This window comes from Salvelinus sp. IW2-2015, linkage group LG5 (assembly GCF_002910315.2).
Source record: "Salvelinus sp. IW2-2015 linkage group LG5, ASM291031v2, whole genome shotgun sequence".
Taxonomy (NCBI): domain Eukaryota; kingdom Metazoa; phylum Chordata; class Actinopteri; order Salmoniformes; family Salmonidae; genus Salvelinus; species Salvelinus sp. IW2-2015.
In genome coordinates, this window is record NC_036844.1 from 30,608,440 (window position 1) to 30,630,779 (window position 22,340).

General features: G+C 46.9%; 2 protein-coding genes across 3 annotated transcripts; both read left to right on the forward strand.

Annotated features, from left to right (window-relative positions):
* The first annotated feature begins 93 nt into the window (after positions 1 to 93).
* LOC111964316 (protein shisa-2-like) lies at positions 94 to 1,579 on the forward strand. Its single transcript, XM_023988176.2, has 2 exons — positions 94 to 464; positions 963 to 1,579. Exons 1-2 carry the CDS (start codon positions 161 to 163, stop codon positions 1,484 to 1,486), a joined length of 828 nt encoding a protein of 275 aa, XP_023843944.1. The 5' UTR covers positions 94 to 160; the 3' UTR covers positions 1,487 to 1,579.
* A 10,463-nt stretch (positions 1,580 to 12,042) lies between these two features.
* Positions 12,043 to 20,923, forward strand: LOC111964300 (actin-binding protein WASF3-like). Of its 2 annotated transcripts, none has more exons than XM_023988144.2 (9): positions 12,043 to 12,149; positions 13,207 to 13,357; positions 15,453 to 15,587; positions 18,686 to 18,839; positions 18,928 to 19,045; positions 19,238 to 19,419; positions 19,551 to 19,784; positions 19,900 to 20,201; positions 20,332 to 20,923. In XM_023988144.2, the coding sequence occupies exons 2-9, from the start codon at positions 13,225 to 13,227 to the stop codon at positions 20,487 to 20,489; spliced, it is 1,416 nt and encodes a 471-aa protein (XP_023843912.1). In that variant the 5' UTR covers positions 12,043 to 12,149; positions 13,207 to 13,224; the 3' UTR covers positions 20,490 to 20,923. The 2 variants fall into 2 exon arrangements, with proteins under 2 accessions (XP_023843912.1, XP_023843913.1); XM_023988145.2 differs by having other exon boundaries at positions 12,061 to 12,149; positions 13,204 to 13,357.
* The last annotated feature ends 1,417 nt before the right edge of the window (positions 20,924 to 22,340 follow it).

The window sequence follows — 22,340 nt, forward strand, 5'->3', positions numbered from 1 at the left end:
TAGCCTATGTGACGTTGATCCTAGACTATTGTAGAAAGGGTGGTCGATTGAGCCACATATGTTATATGTTATTTATCATCCTTTAGGATTTATTTCCAGGTTATTATTTTGTAATAACAAAAATTACCGACACGGGATTCGTCTCTCCAGTTGGAACGGGATGAGGACTGTGCGTTTTGCTGTTGGGGCTTTTATCAGTCTGATTTTCCAAGTGGGCATGACGCAACAGAGGACGAATGGTGAATATTGCCATAGTTGGAAGGACGCTCAATCTAACTGGCGAGGGGGTTTCCATTGTCCGGAGCGCCACGATCAAAGAGAAGCGGCGATCTGTTGTGGAAAGTGTGAGCTGCGCTACTGTTGCGCACTAAAAGGAGCTAGACTGGATCAGGGTAACTGCAACAACCACGAGCAAGTTCTACAGCCTGGCACGTCTGATGACGAGAAAGATGCCAAGAGCGCAGGTAAATTTTAACTTTGGCTACTGAAATAGGAACAAATGCTTGGTCAATTATTATTTTTCATTAAGGCCTAATGTGCTAGCTATAGAAGGCCTTTTTTAGGCATAGCTACCTATTCCTTGATAACACACACAGTGAGATTCCTTATAAATGGTATTGAGGAATGAGAAAGCCTAATGCAGTGTGTGCTTGAATCCAACCCACCAAATGTGCCTTAAAGTGTGGCCTCATGTCCAAGCATTTATTCTATTCTTCAACATGCAGTTAGTCTACTCCTCACATCACGAGCATCATGTTAAGACTTGATCTGCTGCCAAGGATCTTTCAATTAACCGTTTTTTTGTGTTTCATGTTGCACAGTTTAATACTTTTCTTGGAATATGAACACTACCCCAGCCTTTTAAGGTCATCCTTAAAATGTCTTTCTTTCCTTTCTACTCAATCAATCCTTCCACTTCTCCCCTGCCCTCTTTATTTTTGTGTTTTCTTTTCACTCTGTAGTACCTGTCTATGTCCCCTTTGTGATCGTGGGCTCTGTTTTTCTGGCCTTTATCTTTCTGGGCTCCATGGTGGCCATGGGTGTCTGTCTGAGTCGTAAACAGGAGATCTCCCAAAGCCCAGACGATGCTGCTGGGCCCCAGGGTGGGAGTGGAGAGCAGCAGCAGGAGGCTGTACCCATGACTGTGAGTACAGGGACGTCCTGTGGTTCCACCTCATCTCTCTACCCTCCCAATGCCAGCCAAGCCTGTCCAACTGGACCCACACGGGTCCACCAAACCTTAAAGAGGCAGGAAACTCCCACCAGCCCACAACCCTCCATGGTCCAACCTTTTACCATGCACCCCTCCATGGTGTTTTCCAGCCTGGTTCACCCCTCCATGCTTCATCATTCCATAATGCATCCTTATATGGCTCAAATGCCTACTCTGTATACCTCACAAGGGGAAAGCCGTCGTCTCCCATCTCCCTGCCCTCCATCCAGCTATACCAGCACTAAACCCAGGCACACTGAAGTGATCATATAATTTGTGGCTTTGACTTTGAAAGACTCCAGTACGGAGTATTTGGGTATTCAAATAGAAAAATATAAATAAGCCCAGGAAATGGAATGTAAATGTGTGGCAGCCAGTTTAGACTAATAAAAATGTTTAGGAGAATAATTGCAATTGCAATCAGTTAACAATAATTCAATCATTCATATTTTATTATTCCTTCAAATGTATAGTGTTTCTTTGTAAATATTCTGTACTCATTTCTAAAATTTCCACATTCAATTGCTAGACTTTTCCTGTGCTTTTTTGTTGTTGTCCATAATATAGTTAGTTATATTAGGCCTACTGTTAAGTATTTCTGATGCAAAAGCTACACTATGCACATAACCCTGTCACATAATAATAATAATAATAATAACAATAATTTGGTGGGTACTTTTATTTTGTCCTATTTCACACATGTACAAGTGTGTATTAATATGCATGAAGAGTAATAATAATAATTTGGTGGGTACTTTTATTTTGTCCTATTTCACACATGTACAAGTTGAAGAGTTGGACATGACACCATGATTTAGGTGACATGATACTGTATCATGATATCATGACACCCTCATTTACCACTATTTTATCTAAAACATTCCTCAATGTGATCTTTATGCATGTCACGATTTCCGCCGAAGTCGGTCCCTCTCCTTGTTCGGGCGGCGTTCGGCGGTCGACGTCACTGGCCTTCTAGCCATCGCCGATCCACTTTTCATTTTCCATTTGTTTTGTCTTTGTCTTACACACCTGGTTTCAATCCCCCAATGACTTGTTCATTATTTAACCCTCTGTTCCCCCATGTTTGTTTGTGAGTGATTGTTTATCTGTTATTTTGTATGCGCACGTTCGGCTGGTAACGCTGGGTTATGTTAAACCCGTATTTTGTATTTCGTGTTAGTTTGTGCCGTGTGCTTTTGGGTCGCCAAATAAAGGCTCCGTTTTGCTACCAACTACCTACTCTCCTGCGCCTGACTTCCTACAGCCCTTCACGCATACCATTACAGAATCACTCACCAGTAAATGGAGTCAGCAGGAGCAGACGGCCCTTTCACGGTCGAGGAGCGCGTCCAGCAGCATGCGACCTTGTTGCAACGTCTGGGCACCGCCATGGATCGCGTTCTGCAGACAATGGATAGATGGGAGAGAGAAGGAGGTCTTCCAACGCCTCCACCAGCCCCACTACAGCAGGCCCCACTGTCCACCCCTCCTTCACCCGGTTCCAGCGGGAGTATGATGGGAAGGCTGCCGGATGCCAGGGGTTCCTACTCCAGCTGGAGCTGTACCTGGCGACCGTCCACCCAGCTCCTTCGGGGACGTGAGAGCGTGTCCGCCCTCGTCTCCTGTCTCTCAGGCAAAGTCCTGGAGTTGGACCATTACGCAGAGTTCACCCGCTGCTTTCGGGCAGTTTTCAACCACCCGCCTGAGGGTCGAGCGGCGGGTGAACGTCTGTTCCACCTGAGGCAGGGGACGAGGAGCGAGCAGGATTTCGCTTTGGACTTCCGGACCCTGGCCGCCAGCGCGGGATGGAACGACAGGGCCCTGATCAATCACTACCGGTGCAGTCTGCGCGAGGACGTCCGTCGGGAGTTGGGCTGCCGAGACACCACCCTCACATTGGACCAGCTGGTGGACCTGTCCATCTGGCTGGACAACCTGATGGCTACCCACGGACGTCCGGATCGGGGCCTGTCAGTTCCATCCCCCAGCACCTCCGCTCTGACGCCCATGGAGCTGGGAGGTACTGCGCTTAGGGCGACCGGGGGAGGGGCCATTCCCTGCACCATCTGTGGCCGCAGAGGGCACACTGCTGGTCGGTGCTGGGTGGGTTCGTCAGGGAGTCGAGGCAGCAGGCAGGGCACTATCGTGTCACCCCAGGTGAGTCGGCACCAGGCTCACCCAGAGCCCCCTGTTGCTCACATGTATGTGTTTATTACATTTCCTGAGTTTTCCCCGCATTCCCAGCATAAGGCGCTCGTAGATTCAGGCGCAGCTGGGATTTTTATTGACTGTTCATTTGCCCATAGTTTAGGGATCCCCCTTGTTCCTGTGGATACGCCTTTCCCTGTGCACGCACTAGATAGTCAACCATTAGGGTCAGGGCTGATTAGGGAGGCCACCGCTCCACTAGACATGGTTAGGTAGGAGGGTCACAAGGAGAGAATCAGTCTCTTCCTTATTGATTCTCCTGCGTTTCCCGTGGTGCTGGGCCTATCCTGGTTGGCCTGTCATGACCCCACAATTTCGTGGCAACAGAGGGCTCTCAAGGGGTGGTCACGAAAGTGCTCAGGGAGGTGTGTAGGGGTTTCCATCGGTGCGACTACGGTGGAAACTCCAGACCAGGTCTCCACCGTGCGCATCCCCTCAGAATATGCCGATTTGGCTCTCGCCTTCTGTAAGAAGAAGGTGACTCAATTACCACCCCATCGATGGGGGGATTGTGCYATAYATCTCCTGGTAGACGCAGCACTTCCCAGGAYTCACGTGTATCCTCTGTCACAGGAGGAGACGGCGGCTATGGAAACATATGTCTCCGAATCCCTGGGGCAGGGATACATTCGGCCCTCCACTTCACCTGCCTCCTCGAGTTTCTTTTTTGTGAAGAAGAAGGATGGAGGTCTGCGCCAGAGTATTGACTATCGGGGTATCAATCAGATTACTGTGAGGTACAGCTACCCACTGCCTCTCATCGCCAGTGCGATCGAGTCAATGCACGGGGCGTGCTTCTCCACAAAATTGGATCTCAGGAGCACTTACAACCTGGTGCGTATCCGGGAGGGGGACGAGTGGAAGACGGCATTTAGTACCACCTCAAGGCACTATGAGTACCTCGTCATGCCGTACGGGTTGATGAATGCTCCATCAGTCTTCCAGGCCTTTGTTGACGAGATTTTCCGGGACCTGCACGGGCAGGGTGTAGTGGTGTATATCGACGACATTCTCATATACTCCGCTACACGCGCCGAGCATGTATCCCTGGTGCGCAGGGTGCTTGGTCGACTGTTGGAGCATGACCTGTATGTCAAGGCTGAGAAATGTCTGTTCTTCCAACAGTCCGTCTCCTTCCTAGGGTATCGCATTTCCACTTTAGGGGTGGAGATGGAGAGTGACCGCATTTCAGCCGTGCATAATTGGCCGACTCCCACCACGATAAAAGAAGTGCAGCGGTTTCTAGGGTTTGTCAACTACTACCGGAGGTTGATCCGGGGTTTTGGTCAGGTAGCGGCTCCCATTACCTCACTGCTGAAGGGGGGACCGGTGCGACTGCAGTGGTCGGCTGAGGCGGACAGGGCTTTTGGTCACCTGAAGGCTCTGTTTCCCTCGGCTCCCGTGCTGGCTCATCCGGATCCTTCTTTGGCGTTCATAGTGGAGGTGGACGCGTCCGAGGCTGGGATAGGAGCTGTGCTCTCTCAGCGCTCGGGCACGCCACCAAAGCTCCGTCCCAGTGCTTTCTTTTCGAAGAACCTTAGCCCTGCGGAGCGAAACTATGATGTGGGGGACCGGGAGCTGTTGGCTGTTGTCAAGGCTCTGATAGCGTGGAGACATTGGCTTGAGGGGGCTAAACACCCTTTTCTCATCTGGACTGACCACCGCAATCTGGAGTACATCCGGGCGGCGAGGAGACTGAACCCTCGCCAGGCAAGGTGGGCCATGTTTTTTACCCGTTTTGTTTTCACTCTGTCCTACAGACCAGGTTCCCAGAACTCTAAGGCAGACGCACTGTCCCGGATGTATGACACAGAGGACCGGTCCATGGATCACACTCCCATACTTCCGGCCTCTTGCCTGGTGGCACCGGTGGTGTGGGAGCTGGACGCGGACATCGAGTGGGCGTTACGCACAGAGCCCATTTCCCCCCAGTGTCCAGCTGGGCGTCTGTACGTTCCGTCTGCTGTCCGCGACGTTTGATCTATTGGGCCCACACGTCACCCTCCTCTGGTCATCCTGGCATCGGTCGGACGGTGCGTTGCCTTAGTGGGAAGTACTGGTGGTCCACCTTGGCCAAGGACGTGAGGGTTTATGTTTCCTCCTGCTCGGTGTGCGCCCAGTGCAAGGCTCCCAGGCACCTGCCCAGAGGGAAGTTACAACCCCTCCCCGTTCCACAACGGCCGTGGTCGCACCTGTCGGTGGACTTCCTGATGGATCTTCCTCCCTCACAGGGCAACACCACAATCCTGGTCGTTGTGGATCAGTTTTCTAAGTCCTGCTGTCTCCTCCCTTTGCCCGGTCTCCTTACGGCCCTACAGACTGCGGAGGCCCTGTTCACACGTCTTCCGGCACTATGGGGTGCCTGAGGACATAGTCTCTGATCGGGGTCCCCAGTTCACGTCCAGGGTTTGGAGGGCGTTCATGGAACGCCTGGGGGTCTCGGTCAGCCTCACCTCAGGTTTTCACCCCGAGAGTAACGGGCAGGTGGAGAGAGTAAACCAGGATGTGGGTAGGTTTCTGCGGTCATATTGCCAGGAATGGCCGGGGGAGTGGGCGGCGTTCATCCCCTGGGCAGAGGTGACCCAAAACTCACTCCGCCACTCATCTACTAACCTCTCCCCCTTCCAGTGTGTACTGGGGTATCAGCCGGTTCTTGCACCTTGGCATCAGAGCCAGATCGAGGCTCCTGCGGTGGACGAATGGTTTAACCTCACTAGGGTATGTGGGACGGTAGTGTCCCACCTCGTCAACAGCCAGTGAAACTGCAGGGTGCCAAATTCAAAACAACAGAAATCCCATAATTAAAATTCCTCAAACATACATGTATTTTACACCATTTTAAAGATACACTTGTTGTAAATCCAGCCACAGTGTCCGATTTCAAAAAGGCTTTACGACGAAAGCAAACCAAACGATTATGTTAGGTCAGAGCCAAGTCACAGAAAAACACAGCCATTTTCCAGCCTAAGAGAGGAGTCACAAAAAGCAGAAATATAGATAAAATTAATCAGTAACCTTTGATGATCTTCATCAGATGACACTCATAGGACTTCATGTTACACAATACATGTATGTTTTGTTCGGTAAAGTTCATATTTATATCCABAAATCTGAGTTTACATTGGCGCTTTATGTTCTGTAGTTCCAAAACATCCGGTGATTTTGCAGAGAGCCACATCAATTTACAGAAATACTCATAATAAACATTGATAAAAGATACAACTGTTATTCATGGCATTTTAGTTCCACTTCTCCTTAATGCAACCGCTGTGTCAGATTTAAAAAAAAAAACTCCCTCATTTTTCAGAGTAAAAGTCTGAAACAATGCCTAAAGACTGGTCACATGTAGAGGAAGGCACAGAGCTCGTGAACTGGGTCCTAAGTCTTTGTATGGTGGATAGGCTTTCAATGGAAAAACAGCCTTTCAAAATAATAGTACTTCCTGGTTGGATTTTCCTCTGGTTTTCGCCTGCCATATCAGTTCTGTTATACTCACAGACATTATTTTAACAGTTTTGGAAACTTTAGAGTGTTTTCTATCCAAATATATTCGGGACCGAGTAGCAGACAGTTTAATTTGGTCACGCTTTTCATCCAAAATTCCGAATGCTGCCCCCTACCCTAGTGAAGCTAAGCGCTCAGAGGAGACCTGGGATGCCGCCCATGTGCACCTGCAACGGGCCATGAGGCGGCAGAAGGCGAGCGCCGACCGCCACCGCAGCGAGGCCCCGGTGTTTCCACCGGGGGACCGGGTCTGGCTCTCGACCCGAAACCTGCCCCTCCGCCTGCCCTGCCGGAAGCTGGGCCCGCGGTTTGTGGGGTCATTCAAAGTCCTGAGGAGACTGAATGAGGTATGCTACAGGTCACAGCTTCCCCCAGATTACCGTATTAATCCCTCGTACCATGTGTCTCTCCTCAGGCTGGTGGTGGCTGGTCCACTCCAGGAGTCTGAGGTGCGGGAGGTTCCTCAACCCCCTCTGGACATCGAGGGGGCCCCGGCGTATGCTGTTCGAGCCATCCTGGACTCGAGGCGTCGGGCGAGGGGCCTTCAGTACCTCGTGGAGTGAGAGGGGTACGATTCGGAGGAGAGATGCTGGGTGCCGGTGGAGGACATCTTGGACCCTTCGTTGCTGCGGGAGTTCCACCGTCTCCATCCGGATCGCCCTGCGCCTCGTCCTCCGGGTCGTCCCCGAGGTCGGTGCGCGTSAAYGGGGGGGGGGGGGTACTGTCACGACTTCCGCCGAATGTCGGTCCCTCTCCTTGTTCGGGCGGCGTTCGGCGGTCGACGTCACCGGCCTTCTAGCCATCGCCGATCCACTTTTCATTTTCCATTTGTTTTGTCTTTGTCTTACACACCTGGTTTCAATCCCCCAATTACTTGTTCATTATTTAACCCTCTGTTCCCCATGTTTGTTTGTGAGTGATTGTTTATCTGTTATTTTGTATGCGCACGTTCGGCTGGTAACGCTGGGTTATGTTAAACCCTTATTTTGTATTTCGTGTTAGTTTGTGCCGTGTGCTTTTGGGTCGCCAAATAAAGGCTCCGTTATTATCTGATCAACTATCAGATCTCCTGCGCCTGACTTCCTACAGCCCTTCACGAATACCATTACGATGCATGAATAGAATTTACTCTGGTGGCTGTAGAGTAGATCAACAAACCTTTCTCAGGGTCACAACTTTGGTTTTAGAAGTGGGGGGGACATTAAGAAAAATGTATTCAGTCGGATAAACACTCCAAAAAGCCTACCCGATTGCTCAGAGCGGTCAGCATGGTCCGAAAGCACACTGTTGCGTCGTTTTGCATCACATTCCAATGATAACACTGTGAGGGGGGGGACTAAAATGCAATTTCAGAATGTGGGCAGGACATGTCCCCCCTGTCCCCAGTGAAAGTTGTGCCCCTGGCCTTTCTGCAGCCACAGCCTCGCAACAGGTGTGTTGAAACGTCTCATTATGAGCTGCCTGGGAGCGGCGCTGTTCAACCGCCATGCTGCTGAAGTGGCGACCAATCCTGTGCTTTAGTTCGCGCTGATTGCTTTGCTGGCCATGGTGCTAAATGTTTACGCGGCTAGTTATGTCTCGTGCCAACTTTGGCTTTTACAATTTAAGTTAAAACACAGTTTTTACATTTTTGCTTCCAATGTTAAGAAACGATTTGATCCATAATTCCATGTGTCCATCTGAAGCATCTATCTCCTGCAGTATCTTATTATGGAGACTGTTTTAGGCCTAGGCAATCAGACAGAATCAGAATCATGTTTATTGTCCTACAAGAGGAAAATCTTGGCATAGCTCACAAATAACATACACAAAGCATATAGAAAACACAGCAGGAAACAACCCATAGCAGGAAGCTGCATGGAATTGCTAATGAAGCAAACTTAGCTACCACAAGAGAAACTGAAGAATAATTGTGGGGTAATGGTGGTATAGGCCTAGATATAATCATAACAGAAAAAGTGATAAATGGAGGATACATGTTATAGTGTCTGGGGGCTCAGTGTCATGGATAGTGTCGTGTCTTTGGCATCATTAAACAGAAGATTAATCATTATCAAAAATTCTCTGTAATTATTATTACGTGATTAAACTACTTAATCATGTAACTGTAATTAACTAGGAAGTCGGGGCACCAAGGAAAATATTCCGATTACAAAGTTATAATTTTCCTAATATAACTTTCAGATATTTTTATATCTGATCACTTAGTCTTCTGATTAACAAATTATTATTTACCTAATTCCAAACGTCGTAAATGGTTGGTTATCTGCACGAACCCAGTCTTCACTATGAGTCATCCATACATCAATTGTCTTAAAATCATTTATTTACTAACTAAGTACTCACAGATGTTTCGGCGGTTGTCAGTCTTCGCGTTCAATGATACCGAATTCCTAGCTGCAGACTAGTAATTAATATCAAAGACTTGTTCTTATTCTGTCGGTATCGATAGTCTAAGAGTTTAACCACGTGGGATGGTTAAAAGATTCAGCAATCTACTCAAGCCTTATTTCCCTCTGTGATAGAGGTACTGGTCTCGTCTCAACCCTTAGCCCTCTCTTAATTGTGGTAAGCTCGGTCTGGTGATAGAAAACCCAGGTGGGGTTTTTATTCGGAACATAGAAAAGGGCTGTCTCATGACGCCGGGTCCTGTCTTTGCCCCTGGGGGAGTGCCAATGACTTAGTGAAACTTTAAACAGAAATACAATTCTCTCACATTAACATCATTACATAGCATCACATCATTTCACAAATAGTTGAATCTTTACTCATTCATTTTATACAACAATTAGATGTAAGCTGAGGCTGAGGCTATTGTGAGGTTACTGAGGCTATTGTATAAACAGGATTATGGTAATGTGGCCGTATTGTCTCTCATGAGTTTCACAAAATTGTACCAAACGGACCAGTTCGTAGCTGGATTCCTCACCGATCTTTTATACATTCTCCAGAACATAAATATTGTTCGGACCTCCAGTTCTGTGAGGTGGAAGAAATTAATTTGTTCTCTCTATGAAAACGCACTCTCTCTCTATACTCTGGCCATGAGGAGAGGATCTCCTCTAGGAATTTACGATGGTGCAGAGGTAGGGGGATGGTGCTCGCTGTGTCCCAAGAGGGCAACGTCATGACAATAGCCTAATAGAGGTATTAGTGACAGGCGGTGTACATGGGTGCAGTGATAGCGATGTGTGAAAACATTGGGATAAACAGTGGCATTGTCATTGAGGGTAAATACTGTATTAGGGTTAATAGGGTTGAGCTATTGAAATTACAGAAGCACCAATATGTTACTCTGTCGTTTAGTTCTTATTAAGGCCCTTCCCTTCTGTTAGATCATGCATTAGCGCACAGTGATCTACAGACCTCCATTAACGTCACATCAGCAATAATCACTGTGTGTTTTAGAGCCAATTTATGCTTGATCTGAAAATGTGGTTGGAGGTGCTGCATGGATGGTGTGACGCAATTACTGAGCCTCCAGAGGCATGCGGAGGCCAAATTGAGCTCCTTACTGCATCGTCACGTGCCGCCCAAATTTTTTAACAATGCGGAGGGCTCCGTATAGCTTCGCATTGACATGATTGGTTGATGGTAGGTCAGGGCGGGAGGTCCTGTACTCACTTCCTTGACAACAGCCCTGCTCAACAGCGCTGCTGCGCGAAGCACAATAAATATGCATGCCCTGACTACTGCAGAGGCCGTTTCACCGTAAACGCTGCAAAGCCTATGCAGAAGTCAGAATGACCATGCAGCGCCTTTAAGCTCCCAGACCTCCAATCCACTTCCACGGTCCAGATACCATCTGTCAGGATGGGCTAATCTGAAAGGGGACACTATAAAACCACACCACTTCGATACAGCTACAACCGGAAGTTACTTTTCGTAGCAGGTTGGGAGATCATTTTCGCTAACCCTTTCCCTAACCTTAACCTAATTCCCCTTACCTGCTACGTTAATTCTCCTAACCTTCTGTGTAACTTCTCCTAACCTGCTATGAAAAAGTCACAGTATCAAAGTGGCATGTTTTTAGGGAATCTCAATCTGAAAGGGTGGTGTTTATGCCCACACACCATAAGGTGGTACCTGGCTGCAGGTGCGCAACTTATAATTCATTTTTTCATCTAGTCGGATAAACACTCTAAACAGCCTACCCGACCGCTCGGAGGCGTCTGCACACAGTTGCCTCGTTTTGTATCGCATTCCAATGATCAAACTGGGGAGGACAAAAATGCAATTACAAAATTTGAGGGGGATGGGGGGGACATGTCCCCCCCCCGTCCCCCCCCCCGTCCCCAGTGGAAGTTGCACCCCTGCCTGGCTGGGACAAACACTAGTATGGCCCCATGGTTCTTCTGAGAGACAGAATCCAGCTGGACTAAAGAGAAGGAGAAACCGAACGGAGACAGAGAAAGACATCCTTAGGTAATCACTTCCCTGTGTGCAATATGGAATTGCACTGGTTATATCAATTTGGTAGCAGGATAAGAGTCTAATAGACTATAATGCTGATCATGCAATCTAAAAGATAAAAAATCTATCTTGTAATCACAAATTGTTATCCGACTGTGGAATTCCATCATCAAGAATCAAAAATCACAAAACTCACTAATCGTGACTATTGTTTTCTCATGTAGGCCTAGTTGAAATTAACTGTTTGTAGAGCTGCCAGACAAAAATGCTTGAATGTGCCAAAAAACAAACTCCTAGGCCTAAAAGTAAGAAAATAGGTCGTTTGACAACGGGGCGTGACCATTGTGGTGGTAGGATGCCCGCTGTTAGGTGGGGTCAAACGGTCACCCCCTGATTGAATCCATTCTCTTTTGAAACAATTCATTGACAATCCGAAAGTGGTCATATCGTCGAAGACACATTTTTGAGTGTTTATTTATACATTTCAGAATAACTGGGCTAAACCAGTCACAAAGGCCTAATAATGCAATTTATGTAATGTAAGCTTGTGTTCTAAAATAGGGATTCTCGTCATCATCCCGAAAACTCACTCATGTCGCGCTGTCAAACTGCCCATGGTTGTCACGATGGATGTTTTTGGCGATCCTGATTGGACGACACAACTAAATCTTCTAATTAAATCTCTGAGCCTGGATGCTGATTTGTGCGGGAGATTGCTCCTCACAGAAAGAATCCTGGTGAGATGAGTGGACAGGATGGCAACTCTACCGGTGGACTGCAGCTGAATACTCCTAAAAGGACACATTAGGTGAGCGTCCCGTCTTTATCATCTTCCCGACCTTTGTTATGTCTGTTTGTGTATTATATGTAGGCTACTACAATTAGGGTGATGCTATTTAAAACCCTCGGTCACTCACGGGTCACAGACCACCGTTCTTCGGTAATAAACCGGTCCATCTGGAGTTGCAGGCACTTAATTGTTACAATCAAGATAAGGCATCACTCTAAAGTGGTTTGAAACAAACGGTGCGCTGTTCGCCCAGTTGAAACTGTTGTACTTATTGGCTCTTCTAATCACCTCAGAGCATCTGGTTGGGACAACCTTGCCATTCTTGCTTGCGTAATTGGTAAATCTGTAGGATGCTTTGGATTCATGGTTTGTTGATAAATGTGTGATCAAGGTTGCCATGATGATCAAGCCCACAGGGCACAGACGTCAATTCAACGTCTATTCCACGTTCGTTCAACGTGGAAACGACGCTGATTCAACCAGTGTTTTTTTATTTTATTGTATGGTGAGTTTAACATTGCTGAGGTTCCTCCCAGTCTTGCATGGCATGTGTCACCATTCATAATATGTTGCACAGCAAGGCCCCTAACTTTAAAATATAGCATAATCCTTACTTCAAATAAGATTTTATAAACTGGGTTGTTCAAGCCCTGAATGCTGACAGCTGTGATATATCAGACCTTATACCATGGGTATGACAAAACATTTATTTGTACTGCTCTAATTATGTTGGTAACCAGTTTATAATAGCAACAAGGCACCTCTGGGGTTTGTGATATGGCCAATATACCACGTCTAAAGGCTGTGTCCAGGCACTCCACGTTGTGTTGTGCTAAGAACAGCTCTTAGCTGTGAATATTGGCCATTACTCTGGAATATTACTCTGGGATGAAGTAAAGAGTAGTTTGTTCCATGATAACTAACTTGTATGTGCTCTGATGGCATTACATAAAGACAAATGGGATTTGATTAGTAATGTAATCCGGAGAGGTTTGACTCGACTGCCTCTGTCTCACACACCATCTGGTCTGGCTGTGTCTAGTGGAGGTTATTGTCAGTGGCTGTGTCCCAGCAGGTGGTGTGATGTGAGGGGATGCCCCTGGTCAAGAGGAGCATAGATCCCCGGCACCTCTGCCGCGGGGCGCTGCCCAAGGGGATTGGCAGTGAGCTGGAGTGCGTCACCAACAACAGTCTGTCTGCCATCATACGTCAGCTCAGCAGTCTAAGTAAGACACACCTTCCACACAGTCACCCCCCCTGTTATGTACATGAAGTAATCACCTATCTTTTAACCAGATGTATGCATCTATGCTCCAGAATGGTGACCTATACACCCTCATCCCTGTTACACTGGAAAACTGAACAACTTATGCAAATAAATTTACTTCGCATTTAATGATTGGAATCGATTTGGTAAAATACATGTTGATATTGACAGGTGTGTACGTTGTAGTGTGGGGAGGGATAGAGAGAATTAGAGGATGAGACATCTGGCCCATACATATCCATATTACTGTGTGTCTGTGTGGGGCGGGATTGTATAAAGTCACTGGAGATTAGAGCTTACTGTAGAGCTTAGTTTCACAGAAGCAAATAAAGGAGAGAGGGAGGGACAGAGAGAGCGAATCGAGACAGATTTCACAATCACTTGCTCTTGTCTCAGCGTTGTTTGACAATTCTCAATCATTTGGTTGGTTGTCTGAATCTCCATCACTAAATTGCTCCGTCTGTTTAACTTTATCTCAATTTACAGTTGAAGTCGGAAGTTTAAATACACCTTAGCCAAATACATTTAAATTAATTTTTTTCACAATTCCTGACATTTAATCCTCATACAAAATTCCCTGTCTTAGGTCAGTTAGAATCACCACTTTATTTTAAGTATGTGAAATGTCAGAATATTAGTAGAGAATAATTTATTTCAGCTTTTATTTCTTTCATCACATTCCCCGTTGGTCAGTAGTTTACATGCACTCAATTAGTATTTGGTAGCATTGCCTTTAAATTGTTTAACTTGGGTTAAATGTATCGGGATTGAGGTCAGGGCTTTGTGATGGCCACTCCAATACCTTGACTTTGTTGTCCTTAAGCCATTTTGCAACAACTTTGGAAGTATGCTAGGGGTCATTGTTCATTTGGAAGACCCATTTGCGACCAAGCTTTAACTTCCTGGCTGATGTCTTGAGATGTTGCTTCAATATATCCACATAATTTTCCTCCCTCATGATGCCAACTATTTTGAAGTGCACCAGTCCCTCCTGCAGCAAAGCACCCCCACAACATGATGCTGCCACCCCCATGCTTCACAGTTGAGATGGTGTTCTTCAGCTTGCAAGCCTCCCCCTTTTTCCTCCAAACATAACGATGGTCATTATGGCCAAACAGTTCTATTTTTGTTTCATCAGACCAGAGGACTTTTCTCCAAAAAGTATGATCTTTGTCCCCATGTGCAGTTGCAAACCATAGTCTGATTTTTTTTATGGCGGTTTTGGAGCAGTTGCTTCTTCCTTGCTGAGCGGCCTTTCAGGTTATGTCGATATAGGACTCGTTTTACTGTGGATATGGATACTTTTGTACCTGTTTCCTCCAGCATCTTCACAAGGTCTTTTGCTGTTTTGGGATTGATTTGCACTTTTCGCACCGAAATATGTTCATCTCTAGGAAACAGAAAGCATCTCCTTCTTGAGCGGTATAACGGCTGCGTGGTCCCATGGTGTTTATACTTGCGTATTATTGTTTGTACAGATGAACGTGGTACCTTCAGGCGTTTGGAAATTGCTCCCAAGAATGAACCAGACTTGTGGAGGTCTACAATTTTTTTTTTCTGAGGCCTTGGCTGATTTCGCCATGATGTCAAGCAAAGAGGCACTGAGTTTGAAGGTAGGCCTTGAAATACATCCACAGGTACACCTCCAATTGACTCAGGCTAATTGACATCATTTATCAGAAGCTTCATGACATAATTTTCTGGAATTTTCCAAGCTGTTTAAAGGTACAGTCAACTTAGTGTATGTAAACTTCTGACCCACTGGAATTGTAATACAGTGAAATAATCTGTAAACAATTGTTGGAAAAATTACTTGTCATGCGCAAAGTAGATGTCCTAACCGACTTGCTAAAATTATAGTTTGTTAACAAGAAATTTGTGGAGTGGTTGAAAAACACTTAGGTTGGAGTCATTAAAACTCGTATGTAAACTTCCGACTTCAACTGTATCTCTTTGCTCTTTTCTGTGTAGTATGAAGTGTACTTCTCCATTCATCTTGTCCGACCAGTTGGACACGGTGAAAGTCTGTAGTAATGACTCCTCTCTGTCCTCAGGTAAACATGCAGAGGATGTCTTTGGAGAGTTGTTTAGTGAGGCTAACACCTTTTACCTGCGTGCAAACGGTCTCCAAGACCGCATCGACCGCTTGGCCGTCAAGGTCACCCAGCTGGATTCCACTGTGGAAGAAGGTCAGTTGGTGTCAGGGGATAAGGGTAAAAAATGAATCTCTAATGTTGAATGAGAATAACCAAGTCATTAGTTATCCTCCAAATCAAATTTTATTTGTCACATACACATGGTTAGCAGATGTTAATGCGAGTGTAGCGAAATGCTTGTGCTTCTAGTTCCGACAATGCAGTAATAACCAACGAGTAATCTAACCTAAAAATTCCACAACAACTACCTTATACACACAAAGGAATTAAATAATATGTACATAAAAATATGAATGAGCGATGGTACAGAACGGCATAGGCAAGATGCAGTAGATGGTATCGAGTACAGTATATACAGATGAGTAATGTAGGGTATGTAAACATTATATGAAGTGGCATTTTTTTAAGTGGCTAGTGATACATTTTTTACATTATTAAAGTGAGCTGGAGTTGAGTCAGTATGTTGGCAGCAGCCACTCAATGTTAGTAGTGGCTGTTTAACAGTCTGATGGCCTTGAGATAGAAGCTGTTTTTCAGTCTCTCGGTCCCTGCGTTGATGCACTTGTACTGACCTCGCCTTCTGGATGAAAGCAGGGTGAACAGAACAGGCAGTGGCTCGGGTGGTTGTTGTCCTTGATGATCTTTATGGCCTTCCTGTGACATTGGGTGGTGTGGGTGTCCTGGAGGGCAGGTAGTTTGCCCCCGGTGATGCGTTGTGTAGATCTCACTACCCTCTGGAGAGCCTTACGGTTGTGGGCGGAGCAGTTGCTGTACCGGACGGTGATACAGCCCGACAGGATGTTCTCGATTGTGCATCTGTAAAAGTTTGTGTGCTTTTGGTGATAAGCCGAATTTCTTCAGCCTCCTGAGGTTGAAGAGGCGCTGCTGCGCCTTCTTCACCACACTGTCTGTGTGGGTGGACCAATTCAGTTTGTTATGTGTACGCCGAGGAACTTAACTTTCGACCCTCTCCACTACTGTCCCGTCGATGTGGATAGGGGGGTGCTCCCTCTGCTGTTTCCTGAAGTCCACGATCATCTCTTTTGTTTTGTTGACGTTGAGTGTGAGGTTATTTTCCTGACACCACACTCCGAGGGCCCTCGCCTCCTCCCTGTAGGCCGTCTCGTCGTTGTTGGTAATCAAGCCTACCACTGTAGTGTCGTCTGCAAACATGATTGAGTTGGAGGCATGCATGGCCACGCAGTCGTGGGTGAACAGGGAGTACAGGAGAGGGCTCAGAATGCACCCTTGTGGGGCTCCATTGTTGAGGATCAGCGGGGTGGAGATGTTGTTACCTACCTTCACCACCCGGGGGCAGCCCGTCAGGAAGTCCAGTACCCGCCCCCACAGGGTGGGGTTGAGACCCAGGGTCTCGAGCTTGATGACGGGTTTGGAGGGTACTATGGTTAACACCTTTAAATGTTTTACGTCGGCTGGAGTGACGGACGTTCCGCAGGTTTTGGTAGCGGGCCGTGTCAGTGGCACTATTGTCCTCAAAGCGAGCAAAGAAGTTGTTTAGTCTGTCTGGGAGCAAGACATCCTGGTCCGCGACGGGGCTGGTTTTCTTTTTGCAATCCGTGATTGACTGTAGACCCTGCCACATACCTCTCGTGTCTGAGCTGTTGAATTGCGACTTTACTTTGTCTCTATACTGACGCTTAGCTAGTTTGATTGCCTTGTGGAGGGAATAGCTACACTGTATTCGGTTATGTTTCCGGTCACCTTGCCCTGATTTAAAAGCAGTGGTTCGCGCTTTCAGTTTAGCGTGAATGCTGCCATCAATCCACGGTTTCTGGTTGGGGAATGTTTTAATAAACGCTGTGGGTACAACATCACCGATGCACTTGCTAATAAACTCGCTCACCGAATCAGCGTATTCGTCAATGTTTGACGCAATGCGGAACATATCCCAGTCCACGTGATCGAAGCAATCTTGAAGCGTGGAATCAGATTGGTCGGACCAGCGTTGAACAGACCTGAGTGCGGGAGCTTCCTGTTTTAGTTTCTGTCTATAGGCTGGAAGCAACAAAATGGAGTCGTGGTCAGCTTTTCCGAAAGGAGGGCAGGGGAGGGCCTTATATGCGTTGCGCAAGTTAGAATAACAATGATCCAGGGTTTTACCAGCCCTGGTTGCACAATCGATACGCTGATAGAATTTAGGGAGTCTTGTTTTCAGATTAGCCTTGTTAAAATCCTCAGCTACAATGAATGCAGCCTCGGGATATGTGGTTTACATAGAGTGAAATTAAGTTCGTTCAGGGCCATCGATGTGTCTGCTTGGGGGTGAATATATGCGGCTGTGATTATAATCGAAGGGAATTCTCTTGGTAGATAATGCGGTCGGCATTTGATTGTGAGGAATTCTAAGTCAGGTGAACAGAAGGACTTGAGTTCCTGTATGTTGTTATGATCACACCACGTCTCGTTAATCATAAGGCATACACCCCCGCCCTTCTTCTTACCAGAAAGATGCTTGTTTCTGTCGGCGAGATGCGTGAAGAAACCAGCTGGCTGTACCGACGCCGATAGCGTGTCTCGTGAGCCATGTTTCCGTGAAACAAAGAACGTTACAGTCTCTTATGTCTCTCTGGAATGCTACCCTTGCTTGGATTTCATCTACCTTGTTGTCAAGAGACTGGACATTGGTGAGTAGTATGCTCGGGAGCGGTGCGCGATGTGCCCGTCTCCGGAGCCTGACCAGAAGACCGCTGCCTGACAGAAGATCGTCTGCCCCTTTTACGGCGTTGTTGTTTTGGTTCGCCGGCTGGGATCCGATCCATTGTCCTGGGTGGTGGGCAAAACAGAGGATCCGCTTCGGGAAATTTATATTCCTGGTCGTAATGTTGGTGAGTTGACGTTGCTCTTATATCCAATAGTTCCTCCCGACTGTATGTAATAAACCTAAGATTACCTGGGGTAACAATGTAAGAAATGACACGTAAAAAAACTAAATACTGCATAGTTTCCTAGCAACGCGAAGCGAGGTGGCCATCTCTGTTGGCGCCGGAATAATGGACCCGTCCTCCTTGTCTCTGGTTCTGCATGGCCCATAATGTTTATTATTTTCTATCTCAGTATCTTCTAATTGCTTACCTTTCTATCAATCTCACATTCTCTGTTTTGATCTCCAGTCTCTCTGCAGGACATCAACATGAGGAAGGCATTTAAGAGTTCCACAGTCCAGGACCAGCAGGTGGTGTCCAATAGCAGCACGTCCAACCCTGTGGCAGAGATGTACAACACCAGCGACAAGCCTCCTCCTCTCAGCATCCTCTCTGCCTACAGGTTCACTGTGTGGATGCATCACAATCACCAGACGAGCTTTAACCTCAAGGTCGTGACGAATAGCTAACTAGTCTCTGTTTTGACACAGAGATGACCACACTGATGGGATGAAGTTCTACACAGACCCGTCCTACTTCTTTGACCTGTGGAGAGAGAAGATGCTGCAGGACACGGAGGACAAGAGAAAGGAGAGAAGAAGACAACGGGTGAAAGACTCTTAATATCACACTTTTAAAAAAAGACTCTTGTATTTTGCTTCTGAACAGCTAATTTCTTCTGAGCAACTTGTGTATACAATATCCTGTAACTCCACACCTATTTGCAAAATGACCTCTCTCTCTCTCTCTCTCTCTCTCTCTCTCTCTCTCTCTCTCTCTCTCTCTCTCTCTCTCTCTCAGGAGCAGAAGCGATGTGTTGACAGCACACTTCAGCGTGAGGTGAAGAAGGTTCGTAAAGCCCGAAACCGCCGTCACGAGTGGAACATGATGGCGTTCGACAAAGAGCTCCGCCCAGACCATCGCCACCCTCACTCTCTCCACCGGGGGGTGTCGTCTGAGGGCTCCCTCTCCCCGGAGAGCAGGTCAGTGGTTCCATCCCCCACTAGGACTATATTCATCTCTCCTGAGCAAAGGATTCCTTCACCGTTTGTTTTTTAAATGGCATATTAAAATGTTATCAGTGTAGAGTTAATTATGACTTTTTGTTGTCTAGATATGATCTGCCAGACTACCCAACTGCTCCAGGCCTTCCCCATGCTACATCCAACCACACCCTGGCTCACCCCTACCAGCCTGCAGACATCCATGAGTCTGTAGAGCATGAGTACCACAGCATCGGAGTCGGCTACAGAGAAGGGACTCTCAACCACACACAGTACCCCAACCCTCTGCATCACCCCACTGAGAGAATGAATGGCACTATAACGCTTCCACCTGCAGACTACAGGTATTGTTACTGTAACAATAAGAAATCTGTAATATAGATTAGTGAATCTGATTTGTTTATACTAATTGTTACCTCAAATGTAGAGTTCTAAAACTGAACATCTTCTTTCTCTCAGTATAATGGAGTACTATGCCAGTTCTGGACCACCACCTCCTCCTCCCCCAGCCCCTCTTATCCCATCTGCACAGACAGCCTTTGGCTCTCCCATGGTGTCCCCCACCCCACTTACTGGATCCTCAGGCTGTTGTCCCCCAATGCTATCTCCCCCAGGACCCCATATGATTCCACCTCCCCCAGGTCCTCCACCACCAGTCCCTCCCGCTCCCCCCCAAGTGGCAGGACTCGGTGATTGGAAGAGACAGGACACCCAGCCTGTCACTGGTACACGAAGTGACCTTCTGTCAGCTATTCGCATGGGTAAGTTTAGCTGTACTTAGATGTTTACCATTCTTCTGGAGACAGCAGAGGTAAAAAAATATATACAAAGAAGTATTTGCACAGAAGTTCATGTTTAGACTGTGTGTGTGACTGGGTTTGTGTTGCTCAGGTATCCAGCTGAAGAAGGGGCAGGAGCAGCAGGAGCAGCAGGCCAAGCGGGAGCCTGTGGGGAACGACGTGGCCACCATCCTGTCCCGACGCATCGCAGTGGACTACAGCGACTCAGAGGACGACTCCGAACTGGAGGACAACGACTGGTCAGACTGACCCTGACACCGCCCACACACGGTGACCAAACACCATGGACACATCTCTCCTCCAGCCCAACTATCCCACAACGGATATGATGTGGTACAGCTGTACAGATGAATGAGAGTCTCATATGCGGTCAGGGACACTGTTTTTACAGACCGATGACCATATTATGGTTCATAGTGATTAGTGGGCATAGGCTGAGGACACAGTTTCATTTTAGTTTTAGCCATTTTGTCCAGTAGGTGAATGAACTTAATGTTAAGGCAAATTAGTTTCCTGATGAACTGAGATTCAGCTGAAATCACTCAAAGGTATGTGGACCAAATAACCAAGTGGCGAATTTCCCCCTTTTCCTACTGTACCTACAGAGCTGTCAGCTCTTTTACTCAGACACCAACATGATCATTTCATCTAAATAAATCACCAACACTGTACTCTCAATGTCACTAATCATCATTTATATGATTTTATCTGAATTTGTCATCTTCTTTTGCTTACTCCCATGTTTGTGTCACGACCTGTGTCAATGTGTACACTCCTGATAAGACAATTACCGTGTAGGCTACTTATTGTCTTATGCCCTTAAATGTTAACGTCAATAAAATTCCAACATACTTAGCTGATCTTCATGTGACTTCTCATCACCTCTGAACTGTCTTAGTCGACCATTAGAAAGATGAGGTTCTCGCTGTAGCATATGAGACCGTCTCTGAACAGACATTCCAGCTCGACTGTTTAAAATGGGATGGAGTATAACCAATGACACACATTAGGAATGGCTTGTCAATTCCTCGTCAAATGTATTCTAGAGATATATTTGAGATGATATGCAAGCTGACCCGAGTGACACTGTGCTCATGTTTAATGCACCTTATACTGAACAAAAATATAAACAACAAACGTTAGTTCATATGGCAACTTAAATAAATTCATTAGGCCCTAATCTATGGATTTCACGTGACTGGGAATGCAGATATGCATCTGTTTGTCACATACCTTAAACAAGGTAGGGGCGTGGATCTGAAAACCAGTCAGTATCTGGTGTGACCACCCTTTGCCTCATGCAGCGTGACATCTCCTTTGCATAGAGTTGATCAGGCTGATTGTGGCCTGTTGTCCCACTTCTTCAATGGCTGTGCGAAGTTTGCTGGATATTGGCAGGAACTGGAACATGCTGTCATATGTGGATCCAGAGCATCCCAAACATGCTCAATGGGTAACATGTCTGGTGAAAATGGAAGTACTGGGACATTTTCAGCTTCCAGGATTTGTGTACAGATCCTTGCGACATGGGGCCGTGCATTATCATGCTGAAACTTGAGGTGATGGCAGGGGATGAATGGCATGACAATGGGCCTCAATCTCATCACGGTACCTCTGTGCATTCAAATTGCCATAGATAAAATGCAATTGTGTTTGTTGTCCACAGCTTATGCCTGCCCATACCATAACCCCACCACGGGACACTCTGTTCACAACGACATCAGCAAACTGCTTGCCATACATGCTTTCTGCCATCTCCCTGATACAGTTCAAAGTGGGATTCATCCAGCATGCCAGTGGCCATCAAAAGGTGAGCATTTGCCCACTAAAGTTGTTTACGACGCAGAACTGCAGTCAGGTGAAGACCCTGGTGAAGATGACGAGCACACAGATGAGCTTTCCTGAGACGGTTTCTGACAGTTCTTTGGTAGTGCAAACCCACAGTTTCATTAGCAGCCTGGGTTGCTGGTCTCTGATGATCCCGTAGGTTGAAGAAGTCGGATGTGGAGGTCCTGGGCTGTCATGGTTAAGTGCAGTCTGCGGTTGTGAGGCCGGTTGGACATACTGCCAAATTCTCTAATACGATGTTGAAGGTGACAT